Source organism: Poecilia formosa, unplaced genomic scaffold, assembly GCF_000485575.1.
Source record: "Poecilia formosa unplaced genomic scaffold, Poecilia_formosa-5.1.2 Scaffold20, whole genome shotgun sequence".
Classification (NCBI taxonomy): Eukaryota; Metazoa; Chordata; class Actinopteri; order Cyprinodontiformes; family Poeciliidae; genus Poecilia; species Poecilia formosa.
In genome coordinates, this window is record NW_006799959.1 from 1,211,463 (window position 1) to 1,228,291 (window position 16,829).

Below are 16,829 nucleotides of genomic sequence, written 5' to 3' on the forward strand. Positions count from 1 at the left end.
CAAGTTCACCCACTTTCTCCCATTGCTAACTAGAAACAACCAATCAGAGCTAGGAGGCGGGGCTTAGCGCTGTCAATCACAGTCCGAAAATATCCTGAATGCTAAGGCTAGTTAGCATGGCCACCTGTAACTGTGCATAAACAGTTTTACTGTAAAGGTAAGTTGTTTTTCTGACCTTAACACATTTAGCAATGATGGAGCGTGATTGACAGCGCTAAGACCCGCCTCCTGGCTCTGATTGGTTATTTTTGGTAGGTTTGACCATAAACAGCCCATCGTAAATGGCCATGACATGGTGACAGTTTTAACAAATATATAAAACCATATTCTTTATAAAAGTTACATATCGCAGCTATAAGGATCAGAAAGAATTTTAATTTTTGTCTTTAAAAATGCTAAAAAGCATTTTGTAAAAAAAAATGTTTTGCATACATATGGTGGATTATTTTTTTTAGTTTTTTACATATAGACAGAAATAAAAAGTGTTGCATCGCTCATAGCTTTATTACGACAGTCTCAACCTCGTTTTTGTGACCTTTCCAGCCCTTCTTCCCCCCTCTGGTGCCCCTCTTCCCCTCAGCTCAGGTACCCTCCTGCCCTCCCTGTCCAGACTAATTACCCACATATCAGTTTTTTTGCCGCATGTTTTAAATCTGCAGCTGAAAATAAATACAGCATGGCTTTAGCTGGGCTGCAAATTCACTGATTCTGCCAGGATCTTCAAGTATCGAAGCACCACGGCTCTCACTTTCTGCACATTCTTACATTATCAAAGTGTATAAAGACTTAGTTTATGACATCGACGATGAATATAACAACGAATATTGCTGCCCATCAACATTGAAAGGGTTATTAAAACAGACTGGCAGATTATTTAACTTATAGCAGGGGAGAAATGTCATGTTATAAGTTAAATAAGCTGCCAGGGGATCTCATATTTTTTTAATCATTATTGAGAAATTGTTAAAACAGGCTCTTATATCTTGGTGAAACGTTATGTGTAAGTTAGTTTTGTCTTATTTTAACTGTACTGAGATGTTTGCACTAAAAAACAGACACAAATACTTGGGAATCTTTTGTTTTTGGAGTGAATATGTGGATCAGAGTTGCTGCATAAAAACTTCAGAGGGATAAACTGGTACAGGAAGAGCTCTGATTTGTCCCTGATCTAACCCTAACTCTTTCCAGAACTGCAGGTTCCTCTAACCTGATGCGACGTACATCTACTGTGGATTAAATCATCACTAACTCCTGCATGTGCCTGATGTTTGCACCTTTAAATATGAGCGGCTCTCTCAGGTTTGATTCTCGTTCGCCTCCAGAAGCCGCTGCGGTACCGCCGGGCCATCAGCTACGACAGCAAGGAGTACTACATGCGGCTGCTGTCTGGAAACCCGGGGATGTACCAGCACTCCGTGGAGCACAGCACGGAGGGAGAGACAGCGCAGCACGAGCCGGAGCACGGAGAGGACACCATCGCTAGGGTCAAAGGTGACAAAGATTTAATACAAGTATTTCCTGTTCGACCCGTGATGTGCAGTGAGGCACAGACAAATACAAAATCCTATATAGAAACTACATTTTAGCTTTGATTTTACCTAATTAAAGCTTCTAGTAATATAGGAGCAAGAAAGATAAAATATTTAGTAAGCCCACATTTTTTTATTTTAATGTTTTCTGATTAAAATTGAAAATCGTGTTTGATCTACCCGGTGTTGGGTCGTAACTAGTTACATTTATTCAGTTACATTTAAATGAGTAACTTTTTTAATAAAACATATTTTTAGGGGTATTTTTACTACACTGTACCTTTTACTTTTACTCCAGTAATTTTATTATGAAGTATTTCTACTCTCGAGTAAAATTTCTGGATTCTCTACCCACTGAATGAAAAACAAACATGTTTTAACCAGAAATTCAACAGTTTTTAGCTGTTTTTGTTGTCAGTTTTTTATTGACAGAAACTGAATTGAAAAATTATGTTTTTCCTGATTTTATTAATTTTTGTTCCTTGTATAAATTATTGTCATTTTGGTCCTTAAAATATCACAATTTCCATTTAACTGTATATTTTGGTCCATCTGATTATGTAATTTTTAAATATTAAATGATTTATAATAGATTTGGTTAGTCAGCATCTGTTTTGCTTCTTACTCATCCATTTTACTGCCTGTCGGTGTGTTTATTTCCTGCTCTTCCTGCCCTCCAGGTCTGGTGAAGGCTCCTCTGAAGAGGTCTCGCTCCACAGCTGACGGCACGGACGAGGACAGCCAGGACCAGCTTCAGGACCAGCTGCTGGAGTCTGGAGGTCCAGAAGAAGAGCAGAGGACCGACAACACGTCCCTACTGCGCCTCCTGGAGGAGGGGGAGAAGGTGAGGGGAGACATTTATGATCGATATCTGCTCTGCTATTGTGGTTGCAGAATTTCAGCGTTTCCTGTTTTTCTTCTTATTGGATTGTGGAATAAAAGCTCATCTTATGTTGTTGAGCAGCTTTGTTTATTTAAGGATCCCCATTACACTCTGCCACAAATAACAACTCAAGTCAAGTTTATTTGTTTTATTTGTTCAAGTTGCTTTAAGTAATAAAAACACAAAGTGATAAAGCTACAAAGAAAACACAGTGCAGTCAACAGTTTAACAAACATTACAGAAAGTTTGTTCCAGATTTATGGTGCATAGAAGTTGAATTACAATAAAATCATATTGTATTTATTGCAATAAATATTGTTTAGAATAAATATTTTTTTCTATAATAAAAAAGTAATTAAAATATGTTAATTTAAATTATATTTAAAGTAACAATTCGCAGCACTTCTAGGGACAAGTGCTGCGAATTAGCTGTTTTTATTGCACTATGACAAACATGGGGCTGTTTTATTCAGTTTATCCATGTCGATGTGTGTCTGTCCCGGTCAAATAAACTCAATAATAATAAATATGTTGTTTATTAGAATAAAATCATAATTTAACAAACATTACAAAAGAATCAACGTTTATAAATTATTTTTTTACATATTGGTTTTATCTGTTTGATACATATAATCCAAACTATCATCTGCCTTGAGTCAGCGCTAACTAGAAACAAGCAGTCAGAGCCAGTAGGCGGATCTTAGCGCTGTCAATCACCATTCAGTGCGGCGCAGCAGATCCTGTTGTGAATACTGGACTTTTTTTCAATTCTTTCATCCTTTATTTTCTCCCTTCCTGTTTTTTTCCTTCCATCCTTGTTTCATTTTTTCTGCAGTGTTTTTCTCTGAACTGTCTCTTTTTCTCACCAACTCTTCTCACATCACACAGTTTCTCTCCTGACCCTCCCATCCTTCTTTCTCTGTTTCATTTTTTTCCTCTGAACAGTTGTTTTTTTTGCTCACAGTTTTTATTCATGTGATCTGTTTTCTTCCTGTTCCTCCAGATCCAGCACATGTACCGCTGTGCCAGGGTGCAGGGCCTGGACACCAGCGAGGGTCTGCTGCTGTTCGGGAAGGAGCATTTCTACGTCATCGACGGCTACACCATGACCGTCTCCAGGGAGATCAGGGACATCGACACCCTGCCGCCCAAGTGAGCCGCCGCCGTCTCCTCTCTGACCTCTGACCCAGACTTTACCTCCTGACAGAGTGACGTCATCCCTCTGCAGGGACATGTTAGAGTAGAATTATAGACATTTACAAACTTTTAACCAGACTTTCAATCATGAATTTATGGGAAATATTTCTTCAATAGTGTTTTACATTTTTATTCTCCCTTTATATTTTTTGTGCTGTTTTTGTTGCGTAATTTCATCTGAATCCTTATGTTTACTTGGTGTCCAGTTTGCACGAGGCCATCATTCCCAGAGGGGCGCGGCAGGGCCAGAGCCAGCTGAAGAGAACCTGCAGCATCTTTGCTTACGAAGACATCAAGGAGGTTCACAAGCGGCGCTACCTGCTGCAGGTCAGGCCCAAAACCCTCCACACTGCAGTGTTAGCTCTGTCTGAGACATTCAACTTTATAAGTAAATTGGTTGGCATGTTTTAATTAACATATATTTTTGTTTTTGTACTTTAAATACCACTTCTATATTTTTATTAAGCACCTAAGAAAAGTGATGTTATTGGATCATAAACTGGGCTAAAAGGCTCAAATTTAGAAGAGTTTTCAACAGTTTGGACTATAAGTTTCTACAGTGATACTTCTCTTAGTTGGAATTTTTTTATTATTATTATTGATGATTTGTTTTTTAAAGATGTACAAAAAAATTTAGAGCATGAAGCATAAAGTCAAAACCAAATATTCATGGGACTGAATATTGACAAGCATAAACGTATCAATATTCCCAGTTCTTATCCACCTACAAAATCTTATATTTATTACACATGTAGACCATACATATAACAAATTTGTATTTAATCAGTCAGTCAAGTTTATTTACATAGAACATCTCAACAACTTCACTTCAATAACACAATTGAAAACCAAGTATTTTTGGTCTAGCTTCTAGTGCAATTATGTCATATAACACTTTAAATAAGACAAAACTAACTTACAAGTAACTTTTCAGCAAGAAACAGGAGCTTGTTTAAAGACAAATATTCCTTAATATTGATTAAAAATACTGCAGTTATGACATGAAAAATGTGTTTTTACAAGTGAAATAATCTGCCAGTGGAACCCGTACTTCGATATTAAGGAATTATTGACTTAAAACAGTTTCTTGCTGAAAAGTTACTTGTAAGTTAGTTTTGTCTTGTTTCAAATGTACTAACTAACTAAACTAGACCAAAAGTATTTAGTAAGATTTTCGTTTTTGCAGTGAAGGCAGCTCATTGTCATGAAAACATCATAAATACATCATACAGTAACCAAATGTGAAATGACATCACAGACATCAATATGCATCAAATAAATTGGTCAGTGTTCCAGTTTTTATTGATCAATAGCTAACCCACTAATATAGCGTCTATTTAATTTTAATAACTGTGGATAAACAATCATTTTTCTTAAAATTTCATCAACAAACAAAATTAGCATCATTAACAAAAACACCAACAATAAGTTGGTTTAAATGCACAAAAAGCCAAATGAAGAGCAAAAGTCCAATGTGACTTTACTTCACCATGTACTTCAGAAATGCAATGATTTTTAAAGGTTTTTGTTAAATATGCTCAAATGTTGGAGGTTTTATGTTTTAGTGTAAAACCTTGTTTTGTTTTTGTTTCTTTCAGCCGATGGCGGTGGAAGTTTTCTCAGCCGATGGAAGGAACTACTTGTTGGCTTTCCAGAAAGGCGTTCGCAACAAAGTTTACCAAAGGTAGAGTGTAGAGTTACCTTTGGTAATGAAAATGAGTTTTACTCCTGCTGGAGACGCTGAACAGCGTTTTTTTTTTCTGCAGGTTCTTGGCTGTTGTGCCGTCGCTGGCTGACAGCTCAGAGTCTGTTTCAGGCCAGAGGCCCAACACCAGCGTCGAACAAGGGTAATTATCTCATAATAATTAGTTATTTCAGTTATTAAGGCTATTCTGCACATAAAAATAACCAGAAAGGAATTTACTACAGTTTTTTTTTTTACATAAATCACAATCACCTACTCTGTTCTCATAAATAACATTTCCTCTTGTATCTGTTTCTCCGCACCGATGATGATAATGATAACAATAATAATAAAACAATAATAATAAAGACTATCAGCCCTTTATTTCAGAGCCACTGAGTTTTTCTCCTCGTCTCCTTCAGGTCTGGACTTCTCAGCACGCTGGTTGGTGAGAAGTCAGTCACTCAAAGATGGGAGGTAAGAATCTTTAATTTGGGATTTATAGTCTTGTTGCCTGTATCGACGCCTCCTGAGTGTGTGTGTGTGTGTGTGTGTGTGTTCCAGCGAGGCGAGATCAGTAACTTCCAGTACCTGATGCATCTGAACACGCTGGCGGGACGCTCGTACAACGACCTGATGCAGTACCCGGTTTTCCCCTGGATCCTGGCCGACTTCGACTCAGAGGTGAGCAAAGAAGCGTTTCACCTTTAAAACGAGGTTTGTGGATTTGGGTCCGCCTTCAGTTTTTGTTGTTTATTTAAATTTGCAGGAGTTGGACCTGAACAACCCAAAGACGTTCCGAAACCTGGCCAAGCCGATGGGCGCCCAGACCGACGACCGGCTCACCCAGTACAAGAAGAGATACAAAGACTGGGAGGATCCCAACGGTGAGGCCGCCGAACCTCTTCACGCTCAGTTCACATTTTTTACTGAAATCTGACTTGCTTGGTTTTTTTGTTCATACTGCTAATGAAACTCAATCACCATCAGACTGGTTTTCATCCTCAAAGTTGCCAGCATGTGCAAGAGAACGATTTTAAATTTGTTCAGCAATGAGAGACGACAGTATTGTCACAAGATCATAACATGAAGGAGGAAGCTGATCAAAAGAAAGCACAATGCATTGCAGCGGCCTTTTGACTGCATCCTTTTGTTAGGATGTGGAGCCAAGAGTGGGATTGTGATTATAATTTGCTTCAGTGACACAAACGTCTGTCTTAATTTCATAATTACAATTATCAGTTTGATTTACCGCGTCTGCTTCTTCTGGTGCAGAATTACATTAAGTGACATGACCGTTCAGACTGCAGACACTTTGAAAACAATCAGATATGTATCCCACTTAGCTCCACATATGGACATGACACAAATCTGATTATTTTTGGATAAAAAAAGATTGGAATTGGGCCATTCAGACTGCGGTGAAAAAGTCAGATTTGGCAAAAGAATCAGATTTGGGTTAGTCATAGAGCGCTCATGAAGTTGGCGTTAGCATCAAAAAGCTAATATTTAGTAGTATTATTCAGCAGTTTTATCTGTTATTAAACTGGCGAATTTACATCAAACTAAACAAATGGTGCAGCTATTTCCTGATGTTACTCAGATCTTTGCTGACTCCTCTGTCCAGGTGAAACCCCAGCGTACCACTACGGGACCCACTACTCCTCCGCCATGATCGTTGCCTCGTATTTGGTCCGGATGGAGCCATTCACGCAGATTTTCCTCAGACTTCAGGTTCGATCCTCAATTCCAGAGCTTATATTGATTATTACAGAAATCGGGTCAAAGCTCTGCTTGCCAAAAAGCAAAGCTAAATAGCTCTGAAGATTAGCCTCATTTCCATAATTTAGAACTGGAAGACATTTTAAATGTTCAAAATAAAATATGACAACCAAAAACAATAAACAAAAGGGAAAGAAAAACAACACACTTGTTTAGTTACTTAAAAGGAAACAATAAAAACCCCTTTAAGTGTTGAAAAGGTTTGGGAACCACGATTTAACTGTGTGTCTCTGTGACCTTCAGGGAGGTCACTTTGACCTTGCAGACAGGATGTTCCACAGCGTCCGGGAGGCGTGGCTCTCCGCCTCCAAACACAACATGGCCGACGTCAAGGAGCTGATCCCAGAGTTCTTCTACCTGCCTGAGTTCCTGCTGAACTCCAATAACTTTGATCTGGGTGGGTGACCAGAGACAATCCGCGCCGTCGGCTGCTTTCAGATCAGCTGTAGGAGATTTCACTTATTCTGCCGTTTGTTGCTTCAGGTGCCAAGCAGAACGGCACCAAGCTGGGTGACGTCATCCTCCCGCCGTGGGCCAAAGGTGACCCCCGGGAGTTCATCAGAGTCCACAGAGAGGTAGGAGAATTAGAGGGCAGTAACAAGTAAAATCCACTTTTTTGAGCTTTACATCATGTTGTGATGCCCTCTTCAAAAACATACCTGGAGTCCTGCTTTCACTCTTTCAAGCCTGTTTGAGAAATCCTTTAATTCTCATGACAACTATTCCACTATTCAAAACGCCTGGGTGGATCTAGCTCCGCCTCCAAGGTGCAGCTCCTCCTCCGAGCTGCTGTTTCTTTCCTTCCACCTCTCAGAGCAGCCCTCCCCGCTCTGTTCCTTCAGACTAGCCAGCAGCAATTAGCAAACTGGTGGCACTGCGCAGTGAAACACTGGTAAAAACNTATATTTTGGTCCATCTGATTATGTAATTTTTAAATATTAAATGATTTATAATAGATTTGGTTAGTCAGCATCTGTTTTGCTTCTTACTCATCCATTTTACTGCCTGTCGGTGTGTTTATTTCCTGCTCTTCCTGCCCTCCAGGTCTGGTGAAGGCTCCTCTGAAGAGGTCTCGCTCCACAGCTGACGGCACGGACGAGGACAGCCAGGACCAGCTTCAGGACCAGCTGCTGGAGTCTGGAGGTCCAGAAGAAGAGCAGAGGACCGACAACACGTCCCTACTGCGCCTCCTGGAGGAGGGGGAGAAGGTGAGGGGAGACATTTCTGATCGATATCTGCTCTGCTATTGTGGTTGCAGAATTTCAGCGTTTCCTGTTTTTCTTCTTATTGGATTGTGGAATAAAAGCTCATCTTATGTTGTTGAGCAGCTTTGTTTATTTAAGGATCCCCATTACACTCTGCCACAAATAACAACTCAAGTCAAGTTTATTTGTTTTATTTGTTCAAGTTGCTTTAAGTAATAAAAACACAAAGTGATAAAGCTACAAAGAAAACACAGTGCAGTCAACAGTTTAACAAACATTACAGAAAGTTTGTTCCAGATTTATGGTGCATAGAAGTTGAATTACAATAAAATCATATTGTATTTATTGCAATAAATATTGTTTAGAATAAATATTTTTTTCTATAATAAAAAAGTAATTAAAATATGTTAATTTAAATTATATTTAAAGTAACAATTCGCAGCACTTCTAGGGACAAGTGCTGCGAATTAGCTGTTTTTATTGCACTATGACAAACATGGGGCTGTTTTATTCAGTTTATCCATGTCGATGTGTGTCTGTCCCGGTCAAATAAACTCAATAATAATAAATATGTTGTTTATTAGAATAAAATCATAATTTAACAAACATTACAAAAGAATCAACGTTTATAAATTATTTTTTTACATATTGGTTTTATCTGTTTGATACATATAATCCAAACTATCATCTGCCTTGAGTCAGCGCTAACTAGAAACAACCAGTCAGAGCCAGTAGGCGGATCTTAGCGCTGTCAATCACCATTCAGTGCGGCGCAGCAGATCCTGTTGTGAATACTGGACTTTTTTTCAATTCTTTCATCCTTTATTTTCTCCCTTCCTGTTTTTTTCCTTCCATCCTTGTTTCATTTTTTCTGCAGTGTTTTTCTCTGAACTGTCTCTTTTTCTCACCAACTCTTCTCACATCACACAGTTTCTCTCCTGACCCTCCCATCCTTCTTTCTCTGTTTCATTTTTTTCCTCTGAACAGTTGTTTTTTTTGCTCACAGTTTTTATTCATGTGATCTGTTTTCTTCCTGTTCCTCCAGATCCAGCACATGTACCGCTGTGCCAGGGTGCAGGGCCTGGACACCAGCGAGGGTCTGCTGCTGTTCGGGAAGGAGCATTTCTACGTCATCGACGGCTACACCATGACCGTCTCCAGGGAGATCAGGGACATCGACACCCTGCCGCCCAAGTGAGCCGCCGCCGTCTCCTCTCTGACCTCTGACCCAGACTTTACCTCCTGACAGAGTGACGTCATCCCTCTGCAGGGACATGTTAGAGTAGAATTATAGACATTTACAAACTTTTAACCAGACTTTCAATCATGAATTTATGGGAAATATTTCTTCAATAGTGTTTTACATTTTTATTCTCCCTTTATATTTTTTGTGCTGTTTTTGTTGCGTAATTTCATCTGAATCCTTATGTTTACTTGGTGTCCAGTTTGCACGAGGCCATCATTCCCAGAGGGGCGCGGCAGGGCCAGAGCCAGCTGAAGAGAACCTGCAGCATCTTTGCTTACGAAGACATCAAGGAGGTTCACAAGCGGCGCTACCTGCTGCAGGTCAGGCCCAAAACCCTCCACACTGCAGTGTTAGCTCTGTCTGAGACATTCAACTTTATAAGTAAATTGGTTGGCATGTTTTAATTAACATATATTTTTGTTTTTGTACTTTAAATACCACTTCTATATTTTTATTAAGCACCTAAGAAAAGTGATGTTATTGGATCATAAACTGGGCTAAAAGGCTCAAATTTAGAAGAGTTTTCAACAGTTTGGACTATAAGTTTCTACAGTGATACTTCTCTTAGTTGGAATTTTTTTATTATTATTATTGATGATTTGTTTTTTAAAGATGTACAAAAAAATTTAGAGCATGAAGCATAAAGTCAAAACCAAATATTCATGGGACTGAATATTGACAAGCATAAACGTATCAATATTCCCAGTTCTTATCCACCTACAAAATCTTATATTTATTACACATGTAGACCATACATATAACAAATTTGTATTTAATCAGTCAGTCAAGTTTATTTACATAGAACATCTCAACAACTTCACTTCAATAACACAATTGAAAACCAAGTATTTTTGGTCTAGCTTCTAGTGCAATTATGTCATATAACACTTTAAATAAGACAAAACTAACTTACAAGTAACTTTTCAGCAAGAAACAGGAGCTTGTTTAAAGACAAATATTCCTTAATATTGATTAAAAATACTGCAGTTATGACATGAAAAATGTGTTTTTACAAGTGAAATAATCTGCCAGTGGAACCCGTACTTCGATATTAAGGAATTATTGACTTAAAACAGTTTCTTGCTGAAAAGTTACTTGTAAGTTAGTTTTGTCTTGTTTCAAATGTACTAACTAACTAAACTAGACCAAAAGTATTTAGTAAGATTTTCGTTTTTGCAGTGAAGGCAGCTCATTGTCATGAAAACATCATAAATACATCATACAGTAACCAAATGTGAAATGACATCACAGACATCAATATGCATCAAATAAATTGGTCAGTGTTCCAGTTTTTATTGATCAATAGCTAACCCACTAATATAGCGTCTATTTAATTTTAATAACTGTGGATAAACAATCATTTTTCTTAAAATTTCATCAACAAACAAAATTAGCATCATTAACAAAAACACCAACAATAAGTTGGTTTAAATGCACAAAAAGCCAAATGAAGAGCAAAAGTCCAATGTGACTTTACTTCACCATGTACTTCAGAAATGCAATGATTTTTAAAGGTTTTTGTTAAATATGCTCAAATGTTGGAGGTTTTATGTTTTAGTGTAAAACCTTGTTTTGTTTTTGTTTCTTTCAGCCGATGGCGGTGGAAGTTTTCTCAGCCGATGGAAGGAACTACTTGTTGGCTTTCCAGAAAGGCGTTCGCAACAAAGTTTACCAAAGGTAGAGTGTAGAGTTACCTTTGGTAATGAAAATGAGTTTTACTCCTGCTGGAGACGCTGAACAGCGTTTTTTTTTTCTGCAGGTTCTTGGCTGTTGTGCCGTCGCTGGCTGACAGCTCAGAGTCTGTTTCAGGCCAGAGGCCCAACACCAGCGTCGAACAAGGGTAATTATCTCATAATAATTAGTTATTTCAGTTATTAAGGCTATTCTGCACATAAAAATAACCAGAAAGGAATTTACTACAGTTTTTTTTTTTACATAAATCACAATCACCTACTCTGTTCTCATAAATAACATTTCCTCTTGTATCTGTTTCTCCGCACCGATGATGATAATGATAACAATAATAATAAAACAATAATAATAAAGACTATCAGCCCTTTATTTCAGAGCCACTGAGTTTTTCTCCTCGTCTCCTTCAGGTCTGGACTTCTCAGCACGCTGGTTGGTGAGAAGTCAGTCACTCAAAGATGGGAGGTAAGAATCTTTAATTTGGGATTTATAGTCTTGTTGCCTGTATCGACGCCTCCTGAGTGTGTGTGTGTGTGTGTGTGTGTGTTCCAGCGAGGCGAGATCAGTAACTTCCAGTACCTGATGCATCTGAACACGCTGGCGGGACGCTCGTACAACGACCTGATGCAGTACCCGGTTTTCCCCTGGATCCTGGCCGACTTCGACTCAGAGGTGAGCAAAGAAGCGTTTCACCTTTAAAACGAGGTTTGTGGATTTGGGTCCGCCTTCAGTTTTTGTTGTTTATTTAAATTTGCAGGAGTTGGACCTGAACAACCCAAAGACGTTCCGAAACCTGGCCAAGCCGATGGGCGCCCAGACCGACGACCGGCTCACCCAGTACAAGAAGAGATACAAAGACTGGGAGGATCCCAACGGTGAGGCCGCCGAACCTCTTCACGCTCAGTTCACATTTTTTACTGAAATCTGACTTGCTTGGTTTTTTTGTTCATACTGCTAATGAAACTCAATCACCATCAGACTGGTTTTCATCCTCAAAGTTGCCAGCATGTGCAAGAGAACGATTTTAAATTTGTTCAGCAATGAGAGACGACAGTATTGTCACAAGATCATAACATGAAGGAGGAAGCTGATCAAAAGAAAGCACAATGCATTGCAGCGGCCTTTTGACTGCATCCTTTTGTTAGGATGTGGAGCCAAGAGTGGGATTGTGATTATAATTTGCTTCAGTGACACAAACGTCTGTCTTAATTTCATAATTACAATTATCAGTTTGATTTACCGCGTCTGCTTCTTCTGGTGCAGAATTACATTAAGTGACATGACCGTTCAGACTGCAGACACTTTGAAAACAATCAGATATGTATCCCACTTAGCTCCACATATGGACATGACACAAATCTGATTATTTTTGGATAAAAAAAGATTGGAATTGGGCCATTCAGACTGCGGTGAAAAAGTCAGATTTGGCAAAAGAATCAGATTTGGGTTAGTCATAGAGCGCTCATGAAGTTGGCGTTAGCATCAAAAAGCTAATATTTAGTAGTATTATTCAGCAGTTTTATCTGTTATTAAACTGGCGAATTTACATCAAACTAAACAAATGGTGCAGCTATTTCCTGATGTTACTCAGATCTTTGCTGACTCCTCTGTCCAGGTGAAACCCCAGCGTACCACTACGGGACCCACTACTCCTCCGCCATGATCGTTGCCTCGTATTTGGTCCGGATGGAGCCATTCACGCAGATTTTCCTCAGACTTCAGGTTCGATCCTCAATTCCAGAGCTTATATTGATTATTACAGAAATCGGGTCAAAGCTCTGCTTGCCAAAAAGCAAAGCTAAATAGCTCTGAAGATTAGCCTCATTTCCATAATTTAGAACTGGAAGACATTTTAAATGTTCAAAATAAAATATGACAACCAAAAACAATAAACAAAAGGGAAAGAAAAACAACACACTTGTTTAGTTACTTAAAAGGAAACAATAAAAACCCCTTTAAGTGTTGAAAAGGTTTGGGAACCACGATTTAACTGTGTGTCTCTGTGACCTTCAGGGAGGTCACTTTGACCTTGCAGACAGGATGTTCCACAGCGTCCGGGAGGCGTGGCTCTCCGCCTCCAAACACAACATGGCCGACGTCAAGGAGCTGATCCCAGAGTTCTTCTACCTGCCTGAGTTCCTGCTGAACTCCAATAACTTTGATCTGGGTGGGTGACCAGAGACAATCCGCGCCGTCGGCTGCTTTCAGATCAGCTGTAGGAGATTTCACTTATTCTGCCGTTTGTTGCTTCAGGTGCCAAGCAGAACGGCACCAAGCTGGGTGACGTCATCCTCCCGCCGTGGGCCAAAGGTGACCCCCGGGAGTTCATCAGAGTCCACAGAGAGGTAGGAGAATTAGAGGGCAGTAACAAGTAAAATCCACTTTTTTGAGCTTTACATCATGTTGTGATGCCCTCTTCAAAAACATACCTGGAGTCCTGCTTTCACTCTTTCAAGCCTGTTTGAGAAATCCTTTAATTCTCATGACAACTATTCCACTATTCAAAACGCCTGGGTGGATCTAGCTCCGCCTCCAAGGTGCAGCTCCTCCTCCGAGCTGCTGTTTCTTTCCTTCCGCCTCTCAGAGCAGCCCTCCCTGCTCAGTTCCTTCAGACTAGCCAGCAGCAATTAGCAAACTGGTGGCACTGCGCAGTGAAACACTGGTAAAAACGTGGTTGAAGGGTTAATGGAGGAGCCATGTTGTAATGACTTTCTGCAGCCGGAGGTTTTAAAGAGACGGTGGCCCAATTTGAAGGCATTAAATCAGGAAGTAAAATTTCTTTTAAGTCATATTTGCTACATGTAGCAGTTTTGTAACAACTGAAGATGACCTAAATGATTTTTTTAGCAGTAAGTTAATGTTTTTTGGTATCTGGTAAATGACCCTTTTAAAAAGCCTCCTGATTGTTGAGTCATGCTGCACCGTTACCTAGAAACCCAAGCAGAGCTCCAATGGTTTGATAGTCTTGCTGTACAATGGCTGCTGGAAAAGACAAGTGTTTAGTTGTTGACTTACCATCCAGAAACCACTTGCTGCTTTCTTGTTGGTTGCGCAGGAGGTTTCACTTCTGCTTTTCAGAGATATACGGTTATACAATTGCGCATCTGTTTGCAGACATTTTTACGTAAATGGTGAGTTGGAGTGGATTTGTGTTTGTTTGGATTTAAAGTGACAGAGGCCCTAAAGCAGCTCATTCTATGCCTAACCAGGCTAAAGTCTTGTTATCAAAAGTAGATTTTGTGAAAAAAATTTAATGAACATGTTTGGGTCAGCCCACAGACCGATCCTAACCTGTTCAGGAAAGCCTAATTTATACTTGTTGAGGTTTGAGATTTGTGTTTTTTTCCAGGCGCTGGAGTGCGACTACGTCTCCGCTCACCTCCATGAGTGGATCGACCTGATCTTCGGCTACAAGCAGCAGGGGCCGCCGGCCGTGGAGGCCGTCAACGTCTTCCACCACCTGTTCTACGAGGGGCAGGTGGACATCTACAACATCAACGACCCGCTGAAGGAGACGGCCACCATCGGCTTCATCAACAACTTCGGACAAATCCCCAAGCAGGTCAGAAACTCGGAAATCTGACTCTGCTTTGGTTTGGGAAGCAGAAATCTCCTTCTGACTGAGTTTTCTTTTTCTTTCTTTCAGCTGTTTAAGAAACCTCATCCCCCCAAACGCGTTCGCAGTAAAACCAACGGCGACCTAGCAGCCGTTCCGACGAACTCCAACAACGACAAGATCTTTTTCCATCACCTGGACAACCTCAGACCTTCTCTTGCTCCTGTCAAAGGTTATCATAAGGCCACACACACACACACACACACACACACACACACACACACACACACACACACACACACAGATTAAAATCTGCTTTAATATTTCCATCAGCATTATTGATTTAGTTTTAATTTATCATACAATAAATTGATTTATTGTTTATTGCAACTAGTTCCATCCTGAACACATGTAAAAATAAACAGAATGAATTTATAAATAAAAATAATTCAGTAATTGCTTCTGTGTGTCTTACTTTTTGGTTTTTCTAAGAAGCTGATTTTTTTTTTTTATACAGCTTCATTGTCTGAGTTTAAACACATAAGTAAACAGAACTCATGTTTCTCTGGTTCAGAGCTGAAGGAGCCTGTGGGTCAGATCGTTTGCACTGATAAAGGCATCCTGGCTGTGGAGCAAAACAAAGTTCTGGTTCCACCCACCTGGAGCAAAACGTTCGCCTGGGGCTACGCCGACCTCAGCTGCCGCTTGGCCAACTACGAGTCCGACAAGGTCAGAGGCTTCTTATGCCCTCACAGATTTACAGAGATGGTTTTAATATGTTATTATTATCCTTTGATATTATCTTTGGACCTGCAAAGGGTCAACACACAGCTTCAGGTATTACAGCTAGAAACTAGAGGTCAGGCCTGAAGTCTGGGTCTACTGATGGATCTGATGCAAAAACACAAAATATTACCAAAATGTTTGTCTAGTTTCTCGTTCAAATATCTTAGTGCACTTGAAATAAGTTGAAACTAACTTAAAAGTAACTTTCCAGAAAGATATAGAAGCTTGTTTTACTAAATAATTCCTTTATATTGATGAAAATAATGCTAGTTCCACTCAGATTATTTCACTTAGAACAAGACATTTTTTCCATGTTTTACTTAAAATTTTATTTTTTAAAACAACATTGAGGAATTATTGACTTAAAACAAGCTTCTATATTTTGCTGAAAAGTTACTTCTAAGTTAGTTTTGTCTCATTTTAAGTGTACTAAGATATTTGCTCTAGAAACTAGACCAGAATTACTTGGTAATATTTTGTGCAGTGTGTTTGTACTTCAAGGTGGTGGGACGTTAAGAAAACCTTTTTGTGCACAGCCAGTTGTTGTGTTGAGGATAAATTTCGATATTCCGACTCGTTTCAGGCCCTGGTGGTGTACGAGTGTCTGTCAGAGTGGGGCCAGATCCTCGGCGCCATCTGTCCCAACCCGAAGCTCGTCATCACCGGGGGGACGAGCACCGCCATCTGCGTGTGGGAGACAGGAAGCTCCAAGGAGAAGGCCAAGTCTCTGACGCTCAAACAGGTGAGGCTGCGCACACAGGTGAGGCTGCGCACACAGGTGAGGCTGCGCACACAGGTGAGGCTGCGCACACAGGTGAGGCTGCGCACACTCGGCCTGGAGTGACCCAAATATTTTTATGTGAAATCTTTTTTTTTTTTCTTTTTTTTGTTCACTCTTCCAAAAGTATTCAACTTGTATGCAGAGTTGGGTAGTAACTAGTTACATTTACTCAGCTACGTTAACTTGAGTAACTTTTTAGAAAAATTTACTTTTAGGAGTATTTTTATTACGCTGTACTTTTTACTTTTACTGGAGTAATTTTATTATGAAGTATTTCTTCTCTTACTTGAGTAAAATTTCTGGATTTTCTACCAGCTGAATGAAAAACAAACATGTTTTAACCAAAACTTCAACAGACTCGGACACAGACCTGCAGTGTTTATGGAAAAATGTTTCTTTTGCCAGATTTTAAGCGTGTATGATGAAGGATGGATGGATGTTTTCTTAATGTAAATTTTTTCTTTCAAATATAGTGACACTTAAATTGATTT

General features: G+C 39.5%; 1 protein-coding gene across 6 annotated transcripts in view; it reads left to right on the forward strand.

The window, feature by feature from the left end:
• Positions 1-16,829, forward strand: part of wdfy3 (WD repeat and FYVE domain containing 3) — a 105,729-nt gene that overhangs the window by 82,037 nt on the left and 6,863 nt on the right. For 5 of the 6 annotated variants that reach the window (XM_016669141.1, XM_016669137.1, XM_016669139.1 and 2 more), the window contains 12 exons: positions 1,323-1,491; positions 2,210-2,373; positions 3,416-3,564; positions 3,816-3,936; positions 5,208-5,293; positions 5,376-5,456; positions 5,716-5,770; positions 5,858-5,977; positions 6,063-6,180; positions 6,921-7,027; positions 7,319-7,472; positions 7,559-7,695. In XM_016669141.1, coding sequence (XP_016524627.1) covers positions 1,323-1,491; positions 2,210-2,373; positions 3,416-3,564; positions 3,816-3,936; positions 5,208-5,293; positions 5,376-5,456; positions 5,716-5,770; positions 5,858-5,977; positions 6,063-6,180; positions 6,921-7,027; positions 7,319-7,472; positions 7,559-7,680 — 1,446 coding nt within the window. In that variant the 3' untranslated portion in view covers positions 7,681-7,695. Of the gene's footprint in view, positions 1-1,322; positions 1,492-2,209; positions 2,374-3,415; positions 3,565-3,815; positions 3,937-5,207; positions 5,294-5,375; positions 5,457-5,715; positions 5,771-5,857; positions 5,978-6,062; positions 6,181-6,920; positions 7,028-7,318; positions 7,473-7,558; positions 7,696-14,564; positions 14,778-14,861; positions 15,004-15,345; positions 15,501-16,140; positions 16,300-16,829 lie in introns of those variants that run through there. The other variant, XM_007547375.2, reaches the window with a different exon arrangement.